We start from the raw sequence: 15,369 nt of genomic DNA, 5'->3' as shown, positions 1-15,369 counted from the left end.
GGGAGAACAGTAGGGAGGTTATTGTCCTTCAGAGGTGAGGCAATGAAGGTTTAAGTAGTGTGAAAGAGTAGAAGTGGAACAGAGAGGGATACAAGAAATAATGCCACCACCACACTCCCCCAAATCAGCAGAAATTGATTATTGACTAGGTACATGTGAGATAAAGAGAGGGAAAAAGAGAAAAAAGTCACTGAATTTTGAACAAGTACCTGACAAAATGATTGATATATTGGCAGAAATTGGAAAGTCAAGAATGGGGTCTGTTACTGCAAGAATGAGGAATTTGGTTTTAGATATTGGAGAACTGAAGAGTTTGAAAATATTATTAACTTGTTTTATAATGGTATCACTGCTTAAAGCTAACAGCAATTTATTAATATTTACATTTTGAAGGTTTTAACAGTACTAATTTTATTTCTGTTTATACCACAGTGTAAATTTTGACTGTTTTGTTTTCTTTTGTTCAGTTGGGAACTGAATAAGCCAATAGAGTAAAAATGATAATAAAGCTTTTACTGTCTTAATTTCTCTTCCCACTTTGTTATAAACATATTGTTTATTATGCTAACTGAATAGGACCATAACAAAGAAAATGTAATTACTGAATTACCAAGGTAACTAACCCACGCCACACGTACCCTTCATTTCCCACAACACTTACCGTGTTGCATTCCTAATTACGAAACTTAATGCCTCTCTGCATTAGTTAGCTTCTGCTGCATATAAAAATCACTACAAACCTAATTAAAACAAACATTTGTTATTTCTTCCTATTCAGTGAGCTCCCTAAGTTGTCCGGGCTGGCTCTGCTGACCTCTGAAATCATTTGGCTGCCCAGCTGGTGGTGGTCAGTCTAGGGGAGCCTCACCTAGAATTTTCCCTCTCTGCTCCATGTTGTCTCTCACCCTCAGTGGGCTAGCCCAGGCTTGTTCACATGGCAGCAGTGTTACAAGAAAGCAAGAATGTTCTTGCAAGGTCTCTTGAAACCTACATTTAAAACTCACACTTCTATCTCATTCCATTGGTCAGAGGAAGTTACAGGCCTGCCAAGATTCAAAAGATGGAGAAATACATTTTTCCTTTTTTGGGGGGGAGTTTCAAAGAATTTTTTCCATCGCTTTCAATCAATCACAACTGTAAGCCCTGTGAGTACAGGGACTGCATCACTCTGTGTACTTTGCTGTCTTCACTGACACATAGTAAACCAAAGTATTTTTTAAATGAATGACTAAGTCAATGAAGGGAGGAAAGTATTCAAGGAGCATTTCAATATGTGTTAGTTTTAAATATAGACATACTTTTATTATACCATTAGTGACTGTGGTGTTTTCTATGGATATGTTTCAGAGAAAATCTCTTTATTCTCCTTCTATGCTCTGAAGTTGACTAAAGGAGATATTTAAAACAAAACAAAACAAAAAGCAGCTACCATTGAGTTAACATTGTTTCCTATTTTTGCGTTCACATTTGAATGTCTGAGGAAGAACTCGGTTGAGTTTTGTGCATTGACACAGTCCCGTTTTTGCCTTTCAGGCTACTCTATGGGCAGAGTAGCTCCAACCTGAACATTCAGGAGACCTGGAGCAAGACAATGTATTAAAAAAAACAAATTTGTAAGCCAAGGAGGAAATTCACCTCAGCCTGTTAGACAAGTGAACACACCATAGTTTATGGAGTCAGATTCACCAGCATTACTCTATCAACCTGAGCGAATGGTTTAATCTCTCTAAGCCTCGGTCTTCTCACCTGGGACAATATTTCTCAGGATCATTGTGAGAACTAAGTGAAATATGTAAAGTACTAGCCGTTAAGTCCTGACTCATGGGAGGTAGTCAGTCAGGTTTAGTTCTTGCTCCATGGAACCCAAGCACTGGACATGATGCAATGACATTCATCAGGGTTCCTCATCCTTGGCATTGACGTTTGGGCCAGATATTTCTTTATTGAGGGGCTGTCCTATGCATTATAGAATGGTTAGCAATGTTTCTAACCTCTACACACTAAATGCCGGTAGGACCACCCACCCAGCTGTGACAGCGAAAAATGTCTGTGGACGTTGCCAAATGTTCCCGGAGGCAAAGTGCAAACATTTTACTCAGCAGTGAGAAGGATAGGGGTAAAGGGAACATGGCCATGTACACATAAATATAGGGTGGGAAAGAAATGAAAGTACTTGATTCTTCTCAGAATGCCAGAAACTTCTACTGTCTCAGTCGCTCTTCTCAATTTATCATAAATATATTATTATGCCAATTAATAAAAGGGCTAACATTTACTCTATCACTAACTGTTAAGCTTTGCATGAATGAATGGTTGAATATTGTATATGTATCCTCCATCCCTATTAGACTGACATTCCATTATGAACAGGGACCTTGTCTTATACCAGCTCCAAGCACAATATATTTGTACTCACTAGGTAGCTATTTAGTTGTTCACATTGCACCCAAATGAAACAGTAGAGAGGAAAATAGATAGGAGAGTGGAAAAACATTGAAATGAGCTTATACAAATCCAAATATGATGGGACACAAATACTGATTCTTTTTTAAAAACTTTAAAAAATCAGCTATTGTGAGAAAAGTAACTAAACCCACCATTAACTTCCCTTTCCCACCCTGTCTCACTAAGCCAGTATCTCATGAGAAAGATGTAAATAAACAGCCCCTTTAAAGCTAAATTTTTTTTTTACATTATGAAGATTTCAGCAATGCTTTTAAATGTTTGATTCATTCCATACTTCATGTTTTATTCACCAAATGTCATTAATTGTTAAAAATGTCAGAGTTAAACTTTAAATTCAGGACAGGGTTTGATTCTCTCTCTTTTTTCTATTAAAGTGTATATTTTCGATTACATAATTGAGTTAGAAAATTAAAACTTAGAAATGTATAACTTTGGGAGTAAAAGTCTCCATGTTATTATATAAAGATCTGAATTGCTATTTTTAACAATTACATAATATATAACTATGAATGTAGCACAATTATAAACAATCCTCTCTCAAAGGACATTTATAGTTCTACCCTTTGCTGCAATGCATATCCTTGTACTTATTTCTTTCACACTTGCTCATGTAATTCTTGGAGTGGAATTGCAGAGTCAAAAGATCCTCTCATTTGAGAGTTTCACATTGTATGTGGTGCACATGTCGTATACCTTATAGCATGTTCTCTCAAAAAAATTCCTCTATGGAAAGAGGTTCCAGCGTGTTCTTTCCCTTTATGATTTATTATCCAATAGAGAAATGATGAAGTCACTCTTTTTCTTGAAGTATATTCCTCCTTACTATCCAAGATGAGGTATTAAAATTACACCTAAGCGGTGTCTGTTGTGGCTGAATATAATCTTGAAAATAGAGACACTGTATCTCTCTGATTGCACCTGCACCCTTGGATGGCACCTCAGATTCTGTTTTCAAACTTCAGATTGTGACCCATTAGTGGGTCTTGAAGTCATTTTAATGAGTTTGAAAAGTTTTGAGGTTTTTAAAAAAATAAATCTAATAGAATAAAAAATATGTTTTATTATAATGGGCCCTGGTCAAAAAGTATGAATATATCTGATTCTAGAAAATTTCCCCAGTTACAAGGAGAGGAGTGCCCCCAAGTCCGTCCTTAATGGTCCAACCCTGTGGCCTTGGTCTTGCAGCCTTTGCTAAGAACTCCTTATGCTGGCCTTTGATGTCAGTGGTGGAGCTGTCACATATGTGCAGAAAATAATTCATTAGGCATTGCATGTAGAGCTCATTACATATTCAGAACTTAGCCAATTGCAACATTACCCTTCTCATATGAGAAATACAAGTGTTTTACTGGAGAAGATGTATTATTTATTGCTAGCTAGCTATATTTTCTATTTTCCTTTCCAAGGTGTCAAAATTTTTCTGAAAACCTCACCACTGGGGAGAGAGATGCAGAGTTTAGGAGTGTCTTTTCAGTAGTCAGCCCAGTCTCTCCCTTTCTGTTGCAAGGCCCTTCCTCAAAAGCACAGAACTGTGCAAAGGGAAAGTGAGAGGAAGGGCTAGGGGAACAGGGGGGCAGAAGGGGCTTTCCCTGGTCTTTCCTAATCCTTAAGTTCCATAGGCTTGTTGGTATTTCAAAATTTTGAAATAAAACCCACTTTTACAATTAATGCAAATATTACTTAGTGATTCATCCTTTCCATATAAGTCTTGGTTTCTTTTGACATTTATTTTTGAATTGTGAATTAACATTGACAGCACTCTAAAGTTACTGTTACCTCAGCTCTTCACAGTGAACTTAAACTATCTTACAAAGTGCATAAAAGTTTAGATTTAACCATCACCCAAGTTATCTTTGGGGCTGCTGTTGTGCTTTTAAAACTGTTATCTTTTGGCACACATTTGTGCATAGGGAGGTTGTTGGAGGGAGGACTGTGTTTAATTGAGTGGTTTGTCCAGTACCTACAATTTAGGTTCATTAAGGTTTTAACTACCATAGTGATCATGATAATAACCCTGCATCTGTTCTAATAAAGTAGATTTAGTTGAGGTTTTTTAATTAGGATGAGAGCTGCTTCATATTAAATCCATGCATTCACAGATCAGGAAACCATCCACAAGTTTAAAAATATAAGGATATTGAATGTAATAGAGGTACTGAAAGTGCTCTGTCAGTTTAACAAGTCAACAGCCTCACCTCTGCTTTTGAAGACTGTGGGCTGAGATTGTTTGAGAGGATTCATGTGATTAGCCCAGATTAATAGAAAGCTTAAAGGTAAAAAAAAAAATTATATTAATATTATTTTTGAAAATTGGGCTCCTGTGGTGGTCTAAGAATAAGGATTTTCAAGTGGAATGTTGTACTGGGTGTTACCACTGTATTGTAATAGCACTGTTTTACTTATATTCTTCATATAACTGAAAATTATGCTTATGTTTCTTTATTATAGCTATATACCTGACTACATATAAAAATCCAAGTTTATAAAAAGAGCTGTGATTTAGGTGATTCTTTTCTTTGAATAGGAATTTATTAGCTAACTAACATTCTGAGTTCTTTTCAAAAGTCCATCCCATCCAAGTCTCCCATTTTGCAGATGAAGAAACAGACCACAGTGAGTTTAGTTTACATGCAGTGGCTCACTCAGCAACGGCAAAACCCTTGACTTTCGAATGACTTAATTCCTTTATTGTAACAAGCCAATGTTCCCCTTTTTAGCTGCTTGTCTTCAGTGATTATAGCTGTTTGTAAGTCTTCCAACAGTCATTTCTTGTTTTAGACAAAGATTTCCTTGCGCGTCTGCATGGACTCCTTGTTCTGCAGGACTGAGAGCTGCCTTCCCCCCTTGTGCTGAAGTTGGGCAGCACCCCGTATCCCACTAGGAATCCTCATGAGGCTTTCGCACTTCTCACCGGTCACACAGGGCTCTAGCAGACATCTAGAGGATTTCATTGACTCTTAGGGTCCTCTTTGAATGATTCTGTTCTTATTGAAGGGTTGGGTGATGTATTCATTAGGGTGAGAGCTAAACTGTTTCAACAGAGCGATCCAATGATATATTGGGTTAAAGAACAGAGAAGTTTCTTTCTCACGTCACCCCCGGTATTAGCTGCCTGCCATTCACCATCATCTACATGGGAGAAGCTCTGTCTTCTCCATTTCTAGGCTTATCCAACAGGAAAGAGAAAAAACAAAAACATGGAGGAAGGATGTCAAGGGCCTTAAGGCCAGACCTGGTGGTGACACAGTAGTTCTGACATTGCTCAGGTGAGCGTCTCATCAGCCAGCCAGCCCTGACTCCAAGGAAGTGCGGGATACGCTCCAGCTGAGCGGCCGCAATTTCCACCTAAACTCTGTTACCGTGGAAAAGGAGAGAACAGATTTTGGTGGGCAGCTAACGTTTTCAGCCCCAGTCCCAAGGGCTCTTATTTTTGTATCATCTTATTGCAGTTTCAATGTTACAGTATTTCTGTACAGTAGCCCCCTCTCATCCATGGGGAATACATTCCAAGACCCCCAGTAAATGCCTGAAACCAAGGATAGTGCCAAACCATAGGATTTTTTCCTATAAACTTGTGGGGGGTTTTGTTAACCCTCACCCAAGGATATTTTTTTCATTGATTTTTAGAGAGACTGGAAAAGGGGGGGAGAGAGACATCGATGTGAGAGAGGCACATTGATCAGTTGCCTCCTGCATGCACCCTGACCGAGACTGAGAGCAAACCTGTAACCCAGGCACGTGCCCTTGACCAGAAATCGAACCCGGGACCCTTTGGTCTGCAAACTGACACACTAACCATTGAGCAGCACCAGCCAGGGCTAAAGTTTAATTTATAAATTATGCCCAGTAAGAGATTAAGAGCAACTAATAACATAATAGAACAATTATGACAGTATATTGTAATAACAGTTATGTGAATGTGGTCTCTCTCTCTCTAAATATCCTGTTGTAGAGTACTCACCTTTTCACTTAAAGGAAGCACTTCATGACGTCTCTTTGACATACTCAAATTGCCAACATCATGCCCTGGCCAGTGTGGCTCAGTTGGTTGGAGCATCGTCCCATGCACTGAAGGGCCACGGGTTCGATTCCCAGTCAGGGCACATACCTAGGTGGAGGGTTTGATCCCCGACCCTGGTAGGGGCACTTTCAGAAAGCAACTGATCACTGTTTCTCACATCAGTGTTTCCCTCTCCCTCTCCTTCTCCCTCCCTTCCCCTCTCTCTAAAAATCAGTGAAAATGTCCTCAAGTAAGGATTGAAAAAATAAATAATTTAAACAAAAGTACTACTTGCACTTGGGGCCATTATTAAGTAAAAAAAGAGTTACTTGAACTTGTACAAGCGCTGCGATCCTGTGACAGTCGATCTGACAACCAAAATGACTACTGAGTGACCGACAGGCTAGTGGCATACACAGCGTGGAGACACCGGACAAGGGGATGGAGCGGGATGATGGCATTTCATCACACTATTCAGAACTGCGCACATTTTAAAACATAAATTGTTTACTTTGGGAATTTTTTATTTAATATTTTCCAGTGAGGGTAATTGAAACCGCGAAAAGTGAACCCGTGGATAAGGGGGGCCGTCTGTGCTGTTGTGACAGTGGCAGGAACGGCCTGGCGGTGGAACGCCACTGTAGCCGCCTCCCCTCGTGCCCGATGCACTGACCACGCCCTTTCACCGCAGAATGCCCCCCTCTTAGCTTCTCAACTCGAGCGGCATACAGAAAGCGTGGAGACAGTTCTAACGCCATCACAGAATTCATGAAAGGTTGGGAAATAATCTACACAAAGAGCAAAGACTAAATCCTTGAAGTCCACATGGTGACCAAAAGAGATGGCCTCTAAGAATCCAAATGTGCATGATTTTTATACTGAGGAGGAAGATTAGTTGTACCAAACTCCAGGGCACTGTTAGGAGCCTGACATCAGGGTTTGGGGTTGTATATAAATGGTAATTCCTTACTTATGCAATTTATCTGCTGTTAGATTTAGATTCCAAAGAACTACAGCATGTTCTCCTCCTAAGGTCTGTAAAAAAGAGTTATATTTGGTCTTACTGGAATAATACCGTTGACTCCGGCAGGGTGGAATTTTTAAGGTTCATTTCAGTCTTACAGTTTGCTTTTGTTTTGCTTTGCTATATAGCTCCAGAATGGCAGAAGAGGATCCGTATTTGGGAGGGCATGAACAAGTAGGTATTGTGATATCATCTCATTGGTAATTTTTTGTAAATGTATTCCTATTTTAAAATATACAGAGGTTGCAATAGTATCTATCATGCTAACTCTAAAATTGGTAAAAATTTCCTTTAAATTGTTTTTGCAGTTTCCCTGTCCCTCCATGTAAGGTCAGAGAGGATGTGTCTTTAAAATGAGTAACTTAAACCCTGCTATCACACACACTGTTGCATAGAAATTATGTATGCTACAGGTCAAATGATAACTACTGTGTTAGTGCCCTGGGGCTGCTGTAACAAATGACCACAAACTGGCTGGCTTAAAACAACAGAAATATATTATCTCATAGTTCTGGAGGCTACAAGTCTAAAGTCAAGATGATGACAAGATTGGTTATTTCAGAAGTTCTGAAGGAGAATCTGTCCCATGCCACTTCCCTAGCTTGTGGTTGTTGCCAGCAATCTTGGCATTCCTTAGCTTGTAAGTGTATCACCAGAACATGGCCTTCTTCCCTGTGTCTCTCTAGTTGCTCTGTATCCAAATTTTCCTCACTTTTCTCTTGTAAAGGCACCAGTCACTGGATTTAGGGCCCACCCTTCAGTATGACTACATCTCAACTTGATTATATCTGCAAAAGACCCTATTTCCAAGTAAAGTCAATTTCACAGGTACAAGGGGAATGCAAGGTATTTATTAAAAACTCATGTAATGAGGAGGCAGACTGGTCTAATGAAAAGACCTTTTGGACTTAGAGTTTGAAGGTCTTTATGTAAGTGTTGGCTGCTACTAATCAGCTCTTAAAACTTGAGGAATCATTTAGCACCCCCTAATCCTCACTTTTCTCCTTTGCAAAATAGGGATGCTAACCCCACACAAACAGGGATGTCAAAAGACTTAATGGCAGTGAATGTGCTTTGGGAGCATAACACTGTTCATTATATTAGCAATTATGAAGAGATACCAGTGTCCTTTTTTTCTCTTTCTCCTAGTTTTACTTGGAAAAATTTGATGCCTATAGAAATGTTGAGTAGTCTAACAAATCTTTGTTGATTGTTAATATATTTCTTTAATCCATATATTTTTAATACTTATATATACATTAATTGTATATATGTTAAATGAGCCATTTGAAAGCAATTTTCAGACCTAGGGTAATTACAATGGTAGTATTAAAATTTTAATATAATGATTTTAATAAGTATGTAAACTACTGAGGTTTATTCAATCAGTTATTTATTGAGGCATTGCTATTTAGCATAACATAAACTGAGGAGATGGTACAAAAATAAGATAGACCCTAGGTTCAGAAGTTGCCATTCTAGTGAGAGACAGTGGCATAAATAGCTTCCTATGGTGATGAATACTATAATAGTAATTCTGTACAGAATGGGACAGAAATGCTGAGAGGGATCACTCTGTGCTGCCTGGTGGGAAGAGCAAAGTTACGGAGGACTTTCCAAATGAAGTCTAGGTAAGCTGAGGTTTGGAAGGTGTAGTTAGCTAGGCTAGACAAGGAGAGGGACCACGAGGCAGCAGACACCTGGGCCAAGATTCGTAGTCATTTCACACTTAATCTTTAGTGGTGACTGCCTAAAAAATGGATTTCACAAATTTACACATGCAAATAACCAGTCAGAAAAATAAAACCAAAAGTGAAAGACCTTTTGGACTTAGAGTTTGAAGGACTTTATGTAAGTGTTGCTGCTACTAATCAGCTCTTAAAACTTTTAAGGGGTCTAGTTACTGCTTTTTAAAATAAAATAGACTTATCTAGCATACATTACTCTTGATAATGTTCTGGTTGATCTAGAAAGAATGAGTATGCATTGCTTTTCCCATTAAGATGCTCCTTTTGAACTTTACTGTAAAAATGGTCCTACAGGATAAATCTAGGAACGTTTTCTTTGATGACAGCATGAAAGACATTTGGCTACTCATATTATCAAAAACCTGTGTTTTACCTTTCGTTTTTAATAAGTGGTCTCTAACAATTAAAGGCAAAGTCTAACCAGCATTAGAATTGTTTCTTCTTGGTTTTAGACCATGCTTTCCTGTTTATATACAGGAAACCTTATCAATAAGAGATAGTCCTTCATGCCACACCAGAGTAAAATCTGCTGAAAACATTCATTTCGAAAGTTTTTCTTATGTGAGCATTTTTGTGATCATCAGCAACAGGGATGGGGCATGTTCTGATATTTCAATTGTTGAGGGGAAAGTTCCTTGAAATTTGGGGTTTTTTCTCTTGTCTCAAACTTAATGGTATGTATTTCCTTAAATTGACTTGTCCTCAGTGAGATATCCTCAGCGTTGTAGCGTAGCCGGGAATTTGCTCTCTACCTTTGACCACATCCACAAAGCAAGCTGCCGCACAGCACAGCTGCTCTCTCCTTTGAAGTGGAGTGTGTGTCTCTCCTGAGATGGGTGTTTTTGCCCTCTAACTAGTTATTTTAGCCACCTGCAGGACCATAGGGAAGGTGTGTGTTTTTTCTCTGCTTGGTCATCTTTTCTGCTCTGATACTCTGCTCTGAGAATGCTCTGTAAGGTAGGGCCCATTTTTACAACAACATGTTTTTTCATTCCTCTATTTCCTTTTCAGCAAACAGTGAAAAGCATAGATGAACTTTACTCTTAAGCAGTGAAGTGGAGCACATTTATTATTCCTCAATTGAAAATTTGCATACCTCACAACTGAATGTGAAATGTTCTTTATTTAAACACTGATTCTTACTCTTGATTCTTAACTAGACATCTAGGTTCAAGGCTCACTAATAGGAAAAAGGAGTAAGTTGTAATACTGATATTGTTTTTTCAAATACCAGCTCTAGCACACTTGCCCACTAGCATATCATAAAAAGTGAAATAAAGTTGGTTTCTGTGTTGTCCACAGACATTTCAAACAGATGACTTACACAGGTTGAAACAATACCAAGCTCAGAAATATGAATTTAAAATATTGAATAAAGTAAGTGGAAAGAAAATGTTTTTCTTGGGATAAGTAATTATTAGGAATTTACCAAGATAGAATATAATTCCTTCAAAATATATTTCATGCGCACTGCATTGGTTTTCTCTTGGTGCTGTAGCAAATTACCTCAAATTTAGTAGCTTAAAACAAACACAAAATTATTCTCTTATAATCTGGAGGTCAGAAGTCTGAAATCAAGGTGTTGGCACGGCTGCTTTCCTTCTGGAAGCTTTCATTTCCTTGCCTTTATGGTCTTCTAGAGGCTGCCTGCATCTTGGCTTGTGACCCCTTCCATCACTCCAACCTCTGGCCTCCATTGTCACATCTCCTATTATTCACTTTGTACCCTGCATCCCTTTTATCAGGCCCATCTGGATAATCCAAGAGAATTTCCCCAACTCTTCATTCTTACTTTAATAACATCGGCAGCATCCCTTTTGCTATATGAGATAGTACTCACAGGTTCTGGGGATTAGGATGTGGATGTTTTTGCAGGAACCATTATTCAGCCTACCACACCCACTAAATTCCAGGTATTTTTGCATTGTGCTAGGTAAATGAAAGTTTTTAAAAAGTGAGGCAGCTCAGTGTTCAATTATCTGCTCCTTGGACTGTAAGTTGTGTTTTTGTATATTGATCCAGGGCTGCTGTCTGATTTTTTCAGGCCTTGAAGTTGAATGTCTAGAGTAGGGGCTTATTTACCATCATAGAAGGAATATTGATGCCTAGGATTATATTCTTATGCTTATTATTTCTAAGAGAGTAGGAGCTTCAAGTCGTTCACTCAACAAATGTTTATTATGTATCCACTGTGTGATAAACATAGATGGGCCCCAAGAGATGCACAAGTTAAGCAAGCTCCCTCTGTGTACGTTATAGCTAGGTCATTCTTTTCAAAACCCTTTGTCACAAAAACACAGTCCAACCCTATGCAATGTTTCATACACATGAGAATTTAGGTAGGTCTCATGAAAGTATTTTTAAAACCCTGATTTAAAATATTTTCAGATTTTTTTATTTGGCTTTAGTTTTTTTTCCCTGTAATTAAGTTTTAGGTCTACCAACTTCAAATGTTTAATACATTTTTTTTTTGTTACAGATGTTTCATTTGGATCCTTTGAATCATACAATATTTAACTCAGAAATATTTCAACCAGAGATGCCACTGCCAACGGGTAAGAAAACTCCTCACTCTTACTACCCTGTTGTTTTGCTTTTAATTTTTTTAAATTCAGGCTCTGCTACTGATCTCTTTTAGAAAGTCAGTGATGTACCTAGAAAGGAAATGGTGATTGATGTTCTAAAAAACAATATTTTAATATGCTTTCTTGAAGTACATTTGCACAAAAATGTTTCACCCCCATTAATCATTGTATGACTTAAAATTGTAGCTAATACCTGCTAGGACAGCTCAGAAGGAATTTCTTCACTCAATATAAGGATTTTCCTTTTAACCAATCTTAACCATCTCTGGGTTATTTTTAACTCCTCTTTGCTTGGTCCCAGAATCAGGCAGTCTCAACTCCTCCAATCTATTCCAAAAACACTTATTTGAGCACCTAATGCCAGGCACTGGGATACAAGTATACAAAAATCATAAAAATCAGCTCAGTAGAAAAATCATCTTTTTAAAAAGCTTTTAGCTCTACTTTCTGACCAGTTGGATAAAATGCATGATAATCATTCTTCCTTCTAACATAACTATGTTAGTCATCCCCACCCACAAATTGTTTAATTTCATGTGAGTGATGTTAAAAATCAGCACTTTCAGTCTCTTTTTTAATTTATTGATTTGTATGTGAGCCCTGTCTGTTGACTCTTTTTATGTGCTCCTCACATCACTAACGGGACTTAACAGATGTTCAAACGCAGTGTGAGTCAAGGTGGAAGTTGTATATAAAGCAGAGAATTTCATAATCACTGAAGTGGACATCAGCTCTTCGATATACAATGGACTTGCTTGGCCTCATTGGGAGACTTTACCCAATTTATATCATTCTTATCTAAAACTATTGTTGTTATTCTGGTACTTACTTTTCATTTTTTAGATCAGAATGTTTTTCTGCATTTTTATCTCTATTATTTCTAGAAGCTCAGGGGAGGAAAGTGATAAAACTGCTATCCCTTCACCATCACTGTCAAAAGTTGTATTGCTGAGGTCTTTTTCTCTTTACCCCACAAAACATATCCTGTTGGCTACTGTGTCTGAGATCTCGTGATCTGCTGTCTGATTTGAGCTCTGGGTCAGCTTCCTGTGAAGAACAAGTAAATGTCTTGGCAGCATCTGTGTTTCCTGTGCTTTCAGTTCTGAGGATCAAAGTATTTTTCTTCATATCAATGCTTTATCAAAAAAAATCAGAACTTGGTTCTGCCCGTAGGAAATACACACATTTCCATCTAATGCCTTGTAGCTGCCAAATGGGAACCCAAGGCAAATGCTTCCATAATGTTTTTATCTCATCAAGTTTATGGAAGTAGAAATAAGGTTACCAAAAGAACCATCTTAGTAAATTTTCTGTGGTCAGAGCTCCACATTGTAGAAATTACTTTGCCATAATAAATTGCCATAATATTCAAAAAACTTTTAAAATTATACCAAAACATCTTACTTCCCAGTTATTACCTCATTGTTTTTATTGTTATATATTTTCCTCTCTGTTGCAGTAGCATAGTCAGGTTTTTATAATCCAAAATTTATGCTGTTTTAATCATGTTTTAAAGGGGTAGAAAGATTATGGAAACTGATGTGGTCATTTTCACATGAACTATTTTGTCTTGTGTATTTCTTGAAATCCAAAATCATAAGTAGTACTAAACTATGGGATATAGTACAGCTGTTAAGTCTATAACATTGTGCTGTATTTTAAATTTCTTTATATTAGTGGGTTATCTCTTCATGGGATAGACATGTGACTAAAAGAAAATTGACATTAAAACAAATATATGCGTATCAAATCTAATTTCCTAGTTGATTGAACTTCTGAGTGTGTTCCCTGAAAGAGAAAAATGGCTCCATTTCACTAATAAAATTCCCAAACCTTGAAATTTTATAATTTTAAAAGAAATTTAATCACTCAGCAAAAATAGTAGAAAAACTTCAATAGAAGTTTTAGAAGAGTCAATAGTGAGAGATACACCTGAAAGTAATATAAAACAATATTGACTGTCAACTGTAGTTGAAAAATAAAATAAATTCATAAATAATAATAAGTGAGAGTCTTGAAGTTTAATGTAAATATGCTTCAACTCCCCTGTATTTTCTGCGGCTTCCAACTGCTGCTTTATTCAAGGCCCCTCTTCTTGCTATCTTCATCTAGCATCCTAGAAGAAATTTTCCTATGACTATATTTGTTACACTGTCATGTAAGTTATATGTCAGTAGTGTGAAAATATTTCTATTTCTCATTGGTTTTATTTTTTTATCAAAAATTAAATTCTAGCTGTTTTTTAGAATCTTAAAATTGCTAATTCTTTTCTAAAAGTAGTTCTAAATGTCCAGGATGAATTTTATACAGATAAAAGAGATAATTTACCTAAATTATACTATATTGGCAAGTCACTTCCCATATGACCTTTTGCGTATATGCTTTGCTTCAAATTCAGTCAATTTTCAGCTGACTTTCTTGTAAATTTTTTGAATAATAACAGGAAATAATTATACCTTTGTTTCCTACAGTTTTCTAGCCTTATTCTGATTCATCATAAAACTGAAAGAAATTATAAAATGGTCTTTCTCTTAAGTTAGTTTCTTTTTTATTTAAACCTAAAGGTACTTAATTCTTCATAAATTTATTTATCTAAAATAATAGGTCTTGAACTTCTGGCTAAGGGACAGTGGAGATTGAAATGGATACAAGCATTCTCCTAATCTTTTTTTTTTTTTAGTAGCAAACTTTTAAATTTATATTCAAACAAATGAGAAACAGCGTACACCTTTATTTATTGCAGAGCTATGTGTTATTATACTGTTGGCATAAGATGTCGTGGGGAGCTTAGGGACTTTCTCATATTGAACAAATTTATATTTATACTGTGAGATGTTCTGATTTTCCTTTGAATTTCCAAAGTCAGATATAATCAGGATATGGATTAAGCTTCTAGTTTTCTTTATGTTTTTATAATAATTAATTGGCATGCACCTACTATCAATTAAATTATTTTCAGGATTTTATAAAACGCTTGTGCTTTTTTAGAACAAAGTTGTATCAGAGCACAGTATTCAAAAATTGTATACAAACATCAAAAGCCATGGATTAATTAGAAAAGCCCATCATATTTGATAGACCAAATTAAATTTGGGAGGGAGGGGGAACAAGCTAGTCAGTTAGGGAATGAAGGCAGTATGTGTGGATTAAAGGAAAGGAACCAGAAACGTAGTGTAAGGAAAAGCAGACAGCTTGAGATCGTTATCTGTGTATTTTGCACATGTAGGCGCCAGCTCAGTCTCGTAATGTCACGTGAAGCATATTCCCTCTGAGGGAAAGAAGTCAATATCTAATGATGTGAAGGCAAAAAAAAAGTTAGGAAGTTTTTACAGCTTTTAACTGATATTCATGTAATTTTTAAAATGCTTTGTTAGTACACAAGATTTGAAGACTATTAACATCTTAATCTTTGCCAGACATCAGGTCATTTGTTGGGTTGTACAATGTACCATCACCATTCAAGAAATGTTTATTTATTGTGGTTCTCTAAAGGTGTAAAACTATTAAAATAAGGATAAATTTAATATCCAAATGAGGACGGTAAAT

The 15,369-nt window shown here is 36.9% G+C and overlaps 1 protein-coding gene across 2 annotated transcripts in view; it reads left to right on the top strand.

The window, feature by feature from the left end:
• Window positions 1-7,618: 7,618 nt before the first annotated feature.
• The window catches only part of NFKB1 (nuclear factor kappa B subunit 1), a 98,844-nt gene continuing 91,093 nt past the window's right edge, over window positions 7,619-15,369 (top strand). For both annotated transcript variants that reach the window (XM_016223599.2, XM_016223598.2), the window contains exons 1-2: window positions 7,619-7,664; window positions 11,718-11,793. In XM_016223599.2, the coding sequence (XP_016079085.2) occupies window positions 7,626-7,664; window positions 11,718-11,793 (115 nt within the window). In that variant the 5' untranslated portion in view covers window positions 7,619-7,625. The remainder of the gene's footprint in view (window positions 7,665-11,717; window positions 11,794-15,369) is intronic.

Source organism: Miniopterus natalensis, chromosome 1 (assembly GCF_054644295.1).
Source record: "Miniopterus natalensis isolate mMinNat1 chromosome 1, mMinNat1.hap1, whole genome shotgun sequence".
NCBI classification, from domain to species: Eukaryota; Metazoa; Chordata; class Mammalia; order Chiroptera; family Miniopteridae; genus Miniopterus; species Miniopterus natalensis.
This window is presented reverse-complemented; position numbering and strand designations above follow the sequence as displayed.